Here is a 13,577-nt window from a genome sequence, read left to right as displayed (position 1 = left end):
GACTGAGCGACTTCACTTTCACTTTTCACTTTCACACATTGGAGAAGGAAATGGCAACCCACTCCAGTGTTCTTGCCTGGAGAATCCCAGGGACGGGGGAGCCTGGTGGGCTTCCGTCTAAGGGGTCACACAGAACCGGACACGACTGAAGTGCCTCAGCAGCAGCAGCAGCAGCAGCAGCAGTCAAAGCTGCTAAGATCCCTATAGTGGTGGCTATTCTATTTGCTGCATTTAAGCAATGGATAAGGATGAAAAATTAACTTAATGGGTCTGGGGGCACCTGAAGTTAAATGAAGGTTATTTCATTTGTCAGTATGAGACATGACAACATTAGTTCTGCTCAGTTACTTGTTTCAAGAGCTAGACATTAGCCTTGTGTTTCGTGAATCTGCCTGCTACTGTTTGCAAAACTACCTCTCCAAATATAGCAGATAGATTAATCAAATGTGGATAGATGCAATTTACTAATGGTAAGAATGAAAATAGATGTAGACTACATCCAAATAATTCACCAGTGAAATACCAAGGCTTGGCTAATCTTACTTGCATCATTACCTTGCAAAATGTCTGTAATTCAGCTAAACATTCAAATCAGTAACTATAGATCTTAAATACATTTAACTATGATTCATTTAATCTGCTATTAAAAATATGCTACATAAGTAGAAAATTTGATTGACTACCATTTATAACTTTTAAACATTATACTTTGTAAATAAAGAAAGTCAAAGCTCAGAAAGGTTATGAATTTGGTCAAACTAGGAAAAGTAAGGGGTAGTGCCTCCAAAAGTCAGTCAAGTTTTTAATTTCTATGATAATATAGAGTTGGTGATCTAGTCTATAAAGCACCTACTTTAACTGAATTTCAATTTAAAATAATGTTTAAAATTACAACAACATAAATATTTTAGCACATACAAATTTTATATTTAATGTTATATGTAGGACATGCACATTGTGCTACTCACACGTGAGTAGCCTTGGAGGAAAATTTATATGTAACAGAATTCAGTACTTTCAAATTAATTTTTGGGTGTTAGATCTCTAGTCCTTTTGCACATTTTTTTCCTTAGGTGTTCAAAGAAAGAAATCAGTCTCTGAAAACATGTGAAAAACTCTCTAGTTGGTGAGTTGTACCTGAGTTCTCTCACCTGCCAATGCAAGAGACATAGGAGATGTGAATCCAATCCCTGAGTCAGGAGGATCCCCTGAAGGAGGAAATGGTAACCCACTCCAGTATTCCTGCCTGGAAAATTCCATGGGCAGAGGAGCCTGGTTGGCTACACTCCATAGGGTCGCAAAGAGTTGGACATGAGTTAGTGACTGAGCACGCACACCCTAGTTCTGTAACTTCAAAATCTAGCTTTACTCTCTACTCTTTGGTATTTGTCATCATACATAAGAAATTCTTTTATATATCTTTTTATGGGTTGAATTGTGCCTACCCTCCCCTCAGAAAGGTATTTTAGCATATGACCTTAACTGGAAATAAGGTTTTCACAGATGCAATCAAGTTGAAATAAGGTCATTAGAGCAGGTCCTAATCCAACATGACCTAATCCAGTACGTCCTTAAAGGGGACATTTGAACAGTGAAGCAGACACTGAAGATACTATAAAGACAGAAAGGAGCACATGCGGAGACCGAGGATCAGGTGATCTATCAACAAAGAAAACCAAAGCAAGCTAAAGATTAAGCTAAGATTAAGTTTCAGAGGAATCATGGCTCTGCCAACACCTTGATTTTTGACTCCCGGCCTCCAGACTGTGAGTCATTACCTTTCTGTTGCTTATGACTCCCGCTTGGTGGCACTTGTTATGGCAGCTGTAGGAAACTGATACATATGTCACTAAACTAATCAGAAGAAATTTAGTTTGCTTTTTCAAATGTCTTTATGTTAGTTGCCAGTTCCTTTTACATTGCAGAAACAACAATTAAATAATTAAATGCCTTGTATCATACAAGTTCACTCTAGTCTACTTTCAGATATTAACCTGGGAAAAAACAGCATAATGGAAATGATTCTTTTGTTTTTAGGAATAAGTAGAATGTAAAAGGCCACTTGGCTAATAATTTCTTTTTGTATACTGGAAGTATTTTAAGGATCATCACCAAATATTTGAACGGATATATAAGTATAAATTCATATCAATCTGTCTCCAGCAGACTATCTGGTTTAATGATACTCCTATCCATCCATAGCTGTAACTCGAGTTATCATTTTCTCTCTTCTTTTTATTCCATCTGTCATGGAACTTGCAAGTGACGATTTCTCCAAAATGCCTCTCTAAATCATCGTTTCTCTAAATCTGGCTACTTTTTTGGTTGAAGATTTCAATGTGTCGTAATAGGCTCTAAACTGATCACTTTCCTCCAATTTTAACTGTCATGAAAAAACTGAAAATCTGCTTTGTTCCAGTGATGGCAACTATTGCATGTATCAAAAACTATTATTGTTGATTCTATATGTTTTATATGCTCTAGCTCACTTAATCAGGACAGGAAAAACACTGCTTAGAAAGATTAAATATCAGACTTAAGGTCAAACATAAAGTGGTAAAGGCGAAATTCTGTTCTACTCCAAAATATATAAGCTTGCTACTATATCATAAAAGTCTCTTAATATTGGCTATTAGAAAATAAAATGTTGATTGTCAGATAGATTTTGAATGTCCCAGCTTCTTTATCACTTTGCTTTTGATGATTTTTAAAAACCATTAGATGTTGTTATGCTCAAATTATTAATAGACACAAGTAATCAAGGAAGAGATTCTAAATGCCTTAGGGCCAATCTATCTTGCTTTTAATTCAGTGCTTTCATTTGACATAATTTTTGGTGAACAGGATGCATGTTAAAATTTCAGATACTAGATAAGGTATATGATAATGCAATTATAATTAAATATAAATAGTCAATATAATTATAATATATTTATAATACAATAATGGGCTTCCCTGGTGACTCAGTTGGTAAAGAATCCGCCTGCAATGAGGGAGACCTGGGTTCAATCCCTGGGTTGGGAAGATCCCCTGGAGAAGGGAACAGTTACCCACTCCAGTAACCTGGCCTGGAGAATTCCATGGACTGTATAGTCCAGGGGGTCACAAAGAGCTGGACATGACTGAACAACTTTCACTCACATCAATAATACAGTCATATGTCAAAATGGTTTTAATTACATTTGAACTTGTATGTTAGCTGGTTGTGTATAGACAATCAGTATGCACAAACTTATACAAATTTTTTTGATTACAAAACTTCAGGTAATTTTAAAGCAGACAGATTTCATTTTAACTTTTAAAAAAGCCTAACCTATTTTGAACTGCAGTGTTGGAGAAGACTCTTGTTGGAGTCTCTTGGACTGCAAGAGATCCAACCAGTCTATCTCAAAGGAAATCAGTCCTGAATATGCATTGGAAGGACTGATGCTGAAGCTGAAACTCCAATACTTTGGTCACCTGATGTGAAAAACTGACTCATTTGAAAAGACCCTGATACTGGGAAAGATTGAAGGCAGGAGGAGAAGGGAATGACAGAGGAAGATATGGCTGGATGGCATCACCGACTCGATGGACATGAGTTTGAGGACACTCTGGGAGCTGGTAATGGACAGGGAAGCCTGGCATGCCACAGTCCATGGGGTAACAAAGAGTCAGACATGACTGAGCTACTAAACTGAATGAACCTCTCTGTTGTGACAATGGCTGCAAAATTGTGTGTTAGAATGTTTCTTTAGATGCATCTGTGAATGACTATGTGCATGTTTGTATGCCTATGTTGACAGACTCAGCATGAAAGATTGACAATCTAAAGGAACTTTTGGCTATCTGGGAAGGTGAGTAGGATGACCATAGAATTTATTATTCACACTGAGAGAGCTTTGAGAGGTAATGGATGTGGATGGCATCATTAACAAAGCTGCTGGACAAACATCATAATATGGTCCTTTTGCTGATAAATAGTGACAGATGGCTCCCCCAAATATTCACAAAAAATGATACAGCAATAAGTTAAAGAAAAAGGGAAATGAGAAGAAAACTTAAAATATGTTTTATACTAAGAAATGGCAAGGAATTATGTAGCAGCAACATCTTATCATTCACTCTAGAGCCATTTAAGTATGTTATAAAAATTTATATGTATTTTCTTGAAAAATGTATCTCAAAACTGAGTACATCAAAATACTCTACCACTTTCTAATAAATCCACTTCTCCTAGAGAAGGGAGTGATCCTGTTGATAGTCACCACTAAGTCAGAGAAACAGTCCGTCAGTCCACTTTTGGACTTTGGTTTCTCAGGGTAGATATAAAATGAACCAGTCTTGTTTTACCTTTTTTTCTAATTCAAATAGTAGCACAATGGGTAGCTATTAGGAATCGCTGAAAATACTTAAGGAAGCTAATACTTATTTTGTATAGTTACTGGCAACTCAGTTCAGACACCATATTTACAAACACAGCAATGAAAATATAATGGTTTCTTTTGCAGTGTTTAAGGTCATTATCAGCTTCAGCTGTTTCATCTTCATCTTTGTATAACTGCTAGAATTTTAAATTCTTCCAGTAGTCAAGCCATTTAAAGAAGTACATAGCACCATGATTTATCCATTTGAAAAATAAAACTATATCCCTACCTTTCAAGTGAGGGCTGTGTACGTGCATTCTTTGCAGATGTAGATTTATTGGAACAAATTCTAAAGTTTTTTCTCCTTTGCTGCTGCTTGATTTGAAAGAGGACCCTAGGTGAAAAAAATTGAACATCATTAGTAAATAAGTATGTGCATGTGTGTGTGTGTGCACAAACAGGTATTGAAAAGTCCATCTGATGTAAAAGTTCAGAGGAAAAATATTTCCTGCATGAGCTGCTCTTTTCTCCTCAGAAATTTAATTAAAAAAAATTATGTTACCCCTAAAATGATGCCATGAGGGAAAATAGTGTAATTTTTTCTTCTTTGCTATTCATGCCAAGATGGTAGAGCTGAAAATAAAAAATAATTTGGCATTTCTACATTCATAATAAGACTTACGATTACTTTCACATAACATACATGAAATTCATTTCACTTTGAATATGTGAAGTCATTGATTTCACACCTGTTTCCTTGCTGAGTTCTGTCAGAATGTCTTGGTAGATGTTCACCATTTGATCACAGTGAGTAAGGACGTTTTTTCGTAGATTGTCCCAGTGTGGAGAAAGCTCACCAAGTTCTTTTAGCTCCTGGTTTCTGTTAAGTACGGAAAAGAAGAGAAAATGTTGATTTTTATCTTAAATCCATCCATAAAAAATGCTTTATCAGGGTTGCCAAACTAATTGACTGACCATCCATTTCAGGAAAACTTTGTGCTTATTAGGAAAAACATCATTTTAACACAATGGAAGATATGAATCATTTAGCCCACACAAAAATTAAAGGTTCATGGAGAAAGCAAGAGAGTTTCAGAAAAACATCTATTTCTGCTTCATTGACTATGCCAAAGCCTTTGACTGTGTGGATCACAATAAACTGTGGAACATTCTGAAAGAGATGGGAATCCCAGACCACCTGACCTGCCTCTTGAGAAACCTGTATGCAGGTCAGGAAGCAACAGTTAGAACCGGTCATGGAACAACAGACTGGTTCCAAATAGGAAAAGGAGTGCGTCAAGGTTGTATATTGTCACCTTGCTTATTTAACTTATATGCAGAGTACATCATGAGGAACGCTGGGCTGGAAGAAGCACAAGCTGGAATCAAGATTGCTGGGAGAAATATCAATAACCTCAGATATGCAGATGACACGACCCTTATGGCAGAAAGTGAAGAGGAACTCAAAAGCCTCTTGATGAAAGTGAAAGAGGAGAGTGAAAAGGTTGGCTTGAAGCTCAACATTCAGAAAACAAAGATCATGGCATCTGGTCCCATCACTTCATGGGAAATAGATGGAAAAACAGTGGAAACAGTGTCAGACTTTGTTTTTTTGGGCTCCAAAATCACTGCAGATGCTGATTGCAGCCATGAAATTAAAAGACGCTTGCTCCTTGGAAGGAAAGTTATGACCAACTTTGATAGTATATTAAAAAGCAGAGACATTACTTTGCCGACCAAGGTCCGTCTAGTCAAGGCAATGGTTTTTCCCGTGGTCATGTATGGATGTGAGAGTTGGACTGTGAAGAAGGCTGATCGCCGAAGAATCGATGCTTTTGAACTGTGGTGTTGGAGAAGACTCTTGAGAGTCCCTTATACTGCAAGGAGATCCAACCAGTCCATTCTAAAGGAGATCAATCCTGGATGTTCATTGGAGGGACTGATGCTAAAGCTGAAACTCCAATACTTTGGCCACCTCATGAGACGAGTTGACTCACTGGAAAAGACTCTGATGCTGGGAAAGGTTGGGGGCGGGAGGAGAAGGGGACGACGGAGAATGAGATGGCTGGATGGCATCACCGACTCTGTGGACATGAGTTTGAATGTACTCCGGGAGTTGGTGATGGACAGGGAGGCCTGGCGTGCTGTGATTCATGGGGTCGCGGAGAGTCGGACACGACTGAGCGAGTGAACTGAACTGAACTGAACTGATGCCCCGTCACTCAGTCATGTCTGACTCTTTGCGACCCTATGGACCATAGCCCACCAGGCTCCTCTGTCCATTTGATTTTCCAGGCAAGAAGCACTGATGCTTTTGAACTGTGGTGTTGGAGAAGACACTTGAGGGCCCCTTGGACTGTAAGGAGATCCAACCAGTCCATCCTAAAGGAGATCAGTCCTGGGTGTTCATTGGAAGGACTGATGCTAAAGCTGAAACTCCAATACTTTGGCTGCCTCATGTGAAGACTTGAATCATTGGAAAAGACCCTGATGCTGGGAGGGATTGGGGGCAGGAGGAGAAGGGGACAACAGAGGATGAGATGGCTGGATGGCATCACCAACTCGATGGACATGAGTTTGGGTGAACTCCGGGAGTTGGTGATGGACAGGGAGGCCTGGCGTGCTGCGATTCATGGGGTTTCAAAGAGTCGGACACGACTGAGCAATTGAACTGAACTGAAGTGATACTGGAGTGGGTTGTCATGCCCTCCTACAGGGGATCTTCCCGACCCGGGGATTGAACCCGTGTCTCCTGTGCTGCAGGTGGGTTCTTTACCACTGAGTCATCAGGGAAGCCCACAGTTCTATATATCAAGAAACAAAACATTCTAATTTATTGATAAAAATTTCACAAAGATGACAAAAGACTTACTACCCTTAATATAGAGAGAGACCATTCAGCTTTTTTTTTTTTTTAAATCATACTAAACCTCCATAGAAAAATAACTAAATTTTAGGGTTTGACTATTCAAAATAAAATAATCTGGAATGAGTTATCTAACCATGTCTGAAGTTATTCAGATAATCTAGTTTATGTATAATATAGCTGTAATTCTTTTAAGGCCCATAAAGAGTATGATCAAGCATGATTTTATTGGTCTTAATTTCTGCCAAGGACAATTTAAGTAAATACTATATGCCTATATTTTGTCCCATCTTTATCAAAAGACCTAATCAAGTCATCTAGGTTCTAATTATTAACTTTTATCTAATTCTCTACCCTTTAGCCAAGTTAATTTAAATCATCTGAATGCCTTTTTAAATTATAATGATAAATGATTTAATATGCTGCTTGGTTAGATCTCTCATTCATTTCTGTAACCTTTTACCAACAACATTTTCATGAGGCTAATTTAACCAGCAATAATGAACCGTCTTTGCTATTTTGGCTGTGAAACATGCTAAATACCAAGCTAATAAATTCAGAAGATGTAGAATCTTTAACATCCTGTTAAATGCAAGAATAATGGATGGTGTGCAAAAATGTGACTTGCTTTCAAATGCTTGTAGCTGCTTTTGCTTTGTTTCAGCAGGAATGCAATATAGTATTGCTGCATCTTCCACCTGAGGTCTTTATAATTTCTGTGATTATTAATCTCAGTCTCAACTTTTCCATAGATTAGCTTTCATCACACAACATTCACAGAAGTAATTAATCAATGGACAATTAGAGTAAAGAAAGTTCATGACAGAAGGGGGATTAGGAGGGAAAGTTGAAGAATTAGAGAGTCAAGTTCTCTGTGTGAACTCAGATGACAGGGTGTTCAAATTCAGGACAAAGTAGCCACAACCAAAACAAATACATCATTTAAAAAGCTGAAGATATCCAAGTCTAGACGAACTTGGGTGATTAAATCAAATCTGAGGTCAAATCTGAGGTTCATAGCAAATGTGATACATCAGCTTACTAGGTAAGATTTTGAGCTTTATGTTCAATATATGGTTATAATAGAAATATTAACTTAGTATTCCTGTTTAATATTAATAAATGAACCAAGGGTTTACAATGTATGTCCCTGAATCTCTATCAGAAATAATAATTATAAGGGGAAGTGGTGAGAAAGGGAAGGGGTGATTATAAAGTTCCTACTATGGTGTGGAATACTAGGGTGGAATATACCTCCCTGCCTAAAACAAATCTGACAAAGTGTGGTCTGAAAAGCTTAGTGTTCTATAGGGAGTGATTTAGGGATGCAGGGAGGAAATCTATAAACTGATATTTAAAATGTATTGGCAGCACGGGAAGATGGAGGAGGAATAGGACGGGGCGGCCACTTTCTCCCCCACAAAATCAACAAAAGAACATTTGAACGCTGAGTAAATCCCACAAAAAAACTTCTGAATACCGGCAGAGGACATCAGGCACTCAGAAAAGCAGCCCATAGTCGACGAAAGGAGGTAGGAAATAGATAAAAAGATAAAAAGAGAGACAAAAGAGGAAGGGACGGAGCTCCATCCCGGGAAGGGAGGCTTAAAAAAAAAAAAGAGAGAGAGACGTTTCCAAACACCTGGAAACACTGGCGAGTGGAACCTCAGAGGGCCGCATAACTGGGAGACAAAGGACATAAATAACTAAAACTCACAGACTAAGTGTCCAGAGGAAACTCTCAGCGGAGAAGCAGCGCAGACACCCGCACCCCTCACTAGCAGGCGGGGGCTGGGCAGGGAAGAGCTGGCAGCGGCGCTTAGAGGGAGAACCCGCAGTGGCGCTTAGAGGGAGAACCGGGCTTGAACGCCCCAGGGCAAACTGAGGGCTCGAACTTAAGATACCAGAGGAGAGGTTGCAGCTGAAGGGCAAGAGGGCTGGAAAAAGCCGGCAAAAAGCCTCAAGCCAGGGCTGGGGCAAGCAGGACTCCGCCAGCGCCGCCCACAGAACCCTGCGCTGAGCGGAGCAAGCCTGCAGCGGGCGGCCCAGCCCCCAGCCGCCACCGACGCGGGCGGGGAGGGCAGCCCGCGCCTGGGCGGGGGCAGCCGCGGCCCCAGAGAGGGTTCCCGTGCCAAGCTGCAGGCAGCCTTCCTTGCTGGCAAGGACTTCTTGGGTTCGGGCCGGTCGATATCCACCTGAGAAACTGCGCCGGTTGTACACCCAGAAAACCGAGCGGCAGGGACTGGGAAGGCGATAAGTCGCAGCGACCGTGCTCGCCAAACGCCTGGTCCCCTGAGCTGCTACGACCGGGGAAGGCACAAAACGCAGGCCCAGCCAAGTCTGCGCCTTTGGCGAGTACCCGAGGACCTGAACCTGAGCCGCTCAGACCTGGGAAGTGCATGCAACCCAGCGCCAGCCGCGGACAGCTGGCAGCAGAGCAAACTAAAGCCTAAGCAGCATAAACAGGGAAAGCACACACGCCTCAAGCTGGGGCATTCCCAGGGTAGCCGAGACACCGCGAGCACTCCCCACAGACGCCAGGGATATTTGTTAGCTCTTCCTCCCTCCCCATAGCAGGACTGAATAGGAGAACCGGGGCGGGGGAAAAAAAAAAGTGTCCACCACCGCATCCTGGTGTCAGGACGGGAATTAGACACTGAGGAGACCAGAAAACAGAAGAGCTTTTTCAACAGAAGGAACTGCATTGGAAGTAACAGAGGGAGAAGCCTTGAGCCTCCTGCAAGAATAAGACTGAAAACCAGAGGCAGAGGCTTAAGGCCAAATCCTGAGAACATCAGAGATCTTCTGTTCCAGAGAACATTAATTGATAGGTACTCATCAAATGCCTCCATACATACACTGAAACAAGTTTCAGTGAAAGACATACTACGCAAGCTATCCAGCAACAGAGGAGAATAGCACTGAGCTTCAATATACAGGCTGCCCAAAGCCACCCCAAACCCACTGACATCTCAAACTCATTACTGGACACTTCATTGCACTCCAGAGAGAAGAAATCCAGCTCCACCCACCAGAACATCTACTCAGGCTTCCCTAACCAGGGAACCTTGACAAGTCACCCATCCAACCCCACACACAACGAGGTAACTACATAATAAAGAGAACTCCACAAACTGTCAGAAGACGGAAAGGCCACCCCGAACACAGCAATATAAGCAAGATGAAGAGGCAGAGAAATACCCAACAAGTAAAGGAACAGGATAAATGCCCACCAACACAAACAAAAGAGGAAGATATAGGGAACCTACCTGATAAAGAATTTCGAATTTTAATTGTGAAAATGATTCAAAATCTGGAAAGCAAAATGGAGTTACAGATAAATAAACTGGAGAAAAGGATTGAGAAGATGGAAGAAATGTTCAATAAGGAATTAGAGGAAATAAAAAAGAGTCAATATATAACGAATAATACAATAGATGAGATCAGAAACACTCTCGAGGGCACAAACAGTAGAATAACAGAGGCAGAAGACAGGATAAATGAGTTAGAAGATAGAATTGTAGAAATAAATGAAACAGAGACGGAAAAAGAAAAAAAGAATTTAAAAAAATGAGGACAATATTAGAGACATATGGGACAATATTAAACGCCCCAACATTCAAATCATAGGAGTCCCAGAAGAAGAAGACAAAAAGAAAGACCATGAGAGAATACTTGAGGAGATAATAGTTGAAAATTTCCCTAAAATGGGGAAGGAAATAATCACCCAAGTCCAAGAAACACAGAGAGTCCCTAACAGGATAAACCCAAGGCGAAATACCCCAAGGCACATATTAATCAAATTAACAAAGATCAAACACAAAGAAAAAACATTAAAAGCAGCAAGGGAAAAACAACAAATAACACACAAGGGAATCCCCATAAGGATAACAGCTGATCTTTCAGCAGAAACTCCTCAGGCCAGGAGGGAATGGCAAGACATACTTAAAGTGATGAAAGAAAATAACCTACAGCCCAGATTACTACACCCAGCAAGGATCTCATTCAAATATGAAGGAGAAATCAAAAGCTTTACAGACAAGCAAAAGCTGAGAGAATTCAGCATCACCAAACCAGCTCTCCAACAAATACTAAAGGATCTTCTCTAGACTGGAAACACAGAAAGGGTATATAAACTCGAACCCAAAACAATAAAGAAAATGGCAACGGGATCATACTTATCAATAATCACCTTAAACGTAAATGGGTTGAATGCCCCAACCAAAAGACAAAGGCTGGCTGAATGGATACAAAAACAAGACCCCCATATATGTTGTCTACAAGAGACCCACCTCAAATCGAGGGACACATACAGACTGAAAGTGAAGGGCTGGAAAAAGATATTCCACGCAAATAGAGATCAAAAGAAAGCAGGAGTAGCAATACTCATATCAGATGAAATAGATTTTAAAACAAAGGCTGTGAAAAGAGACAAAGGAGGAAACTACATAATGATCAAAGGATCAATCCAAGAAGAAGATATACCAATTATAAATATTTATGCACCCAACATATGAGCACCGCAATATGTAAGACAATTACTAACAAGTATGAAAGGGGAAATTAACAATAATGCAATAATAGTGGGAGATTTTAATACCCCACTTACATCTATGGATAGATCAACTAAATAGAAAATTAACAAGGAAACACAAACTTTAAATGATACAATAGACCAGTTAGACCTAACAGATATCTATAGGACATTTCACCCCAAAACAATGAATTTCACCTTTTTCTCAAGCGCACACAGAACCTTTTCCAGGATAGATTACATCCTGGGCCATAAATCTAGCCTTGGTAAATTCAAAAAAATTGAAATCATTCCAAGCATCGTTTCCGACCACAATGCAGTAAGATTAGCTCTCAATTACGGAAGAAAACCTATTAAAAATGCCAACATATGGAGGCTGAACAACACGCTGCTGAATAATGAACAAATCATAGAAGAAATCAAAAGAGAAATCAAAATATGCATAGAAATGAATGAAAATGAAAACACAACAACCCAAAACCTCTGGGACACTGTAAAAGCAGTGCTAAGGAGGAAGTTCATAGCAATACAGGCACACCTCAAGAAACAAGAAAAAAGTCAACTAAATAACCTAACTCTACATCTAAAGAAACTAGAAAAGGAAGAAATGAAGAACCCCAGGGTTAGCAGAAGGAAAGAAATAGTAAAAATTAGGGCAGAGATAAATGCAAAAGAAACAAAAGAGACCATAGCAAAAATCAACAAAGCCAAAAGCTGGTTCTTTGAGAAGGTAAATAAAATTGACAAACCACTAGCCAGACTCATCAAGAAACAAAGGGAGAAGAACCAAATCAATAAAATTAGAAATGAAAATGGAGAGATCACAACTGACAACACAGAAATACAAAGGATTATTAGAGAATACTATCAGCAATTATATGGCAATAAAATGAATAACTTGGAAGAAATGGACAAATTCCTAGAAAAGTACACCTTTCCAAAACTGAACCAGGAAGAAATAGAAAATCTGAACAGACCCATCACAAGCACGGAAATAGAGGAAGTAATCGGAAAGCTTCCAGCAAACAAAAGCCCAGGTCAAGACGGCTTCACAGCTGAATTCTACCAAAAATTTAGTGAAGAGCTAACACCTATTCTACTCAAAGTCTTCCAGAAAATTGCTGAGGAAGGAAAACTTCCAAACTCATTCTATGAGGCCACTATCACCCTAATCCCAAAACCTGGTAAAGACCCCACAAAAAAAGAAAACTACAGGCCAATATCACTGATGAACATAGATGCAAAAATCCTTAACAAAATTCTAGCAATCAGAATCCAACAACCATTAGGAAGATCATACATAATGACCAAGTGGGCTTTATCCCAGGAATGCAAGGATTCTTCAATATCCGCAAATCAATCAATGTAATACACCACATTAACAAACTGAAAAATAAAAATCATATGATTATCTCAATAGATGCAGAGAAAGCCTTTGACAAAATACATCATCCATTTATGATAAAAACTCTCCAGAGAGTGGGAATAGAAGGGACATATCTCAACATAATAAAAGCTATATACGACAAACCCACAGCAAACATTATCCTCAACGGTGAAAAACTGAAAGCATTTCCCCTAAAGTCAGGAACAAGACAAGGGTGCCCACTCTCACCACTACTATTCAACATAGTTCTGGAAGTTTTGGCTACAGCAATCAGAGCAGAAAAAGACATAAAAGGAATCCAAATTGGAAAAGAAGTAAAACTTTCACTGTTCGCTGATGACATGATCCTCTACACAGAAAACCCTAAAGACTCTACCAGAAAACTACTAGAGCTAATCAATGAATACAGTAAAGTTGCAGGATATAAAATCAACACACAGAAAT

At 39.6% G+C, this 13,577-nt stretch overlaps 1 protein-coding gene across 5 annotated transcripts in view; it reads right to left on the bottom strand.

The window, feature by feature from the left end:
* Positions 1-13,577, bottom strand: part of INPP4B (inositol polyphosphate-4-phosphatase type II B) — an 894,316-nt gene that overhangs the window by 189,182 nt on the left and 691,557 nt on the right. For all 5 annotated transcript variants that reach the window (XM_088828009.1, XM_055404679.2, XM_055404683.2 and 2 more), the window contains 2 exons: positions 5,096-5,226; positions 4,636-4,740 (listed from right to left, as the gene is read on the bottom strand). In XM_088828009.1, coding sequence (XP_088684135.1) covers positions 4,636-4,740; positions 5,096-5,226 — 236 coding nt within the window. The remainder of the gene's footprint in view (positions 1-4,635; positions 4,741-5,095; positions 5,227-13,577) is intronic.

This window comes from Moschus berezovskii, chromosome 19, assembly GCF_049115385.1.
Source record: "Moschus berezovskii isolate FMDL1 chromosome 19, NW_MosBer_1.0, whole genome shotgun sequence".
Classification (NCBI taxonomy): Eukaryota; Metazoa; Chordata; class Mammalia; order Artiodactyla; family Moschidae; genus Moschus; species Moschus berezovskii.
This window is presented reverse-complemented; position numbering and strand designations above follow the sequence as displayed.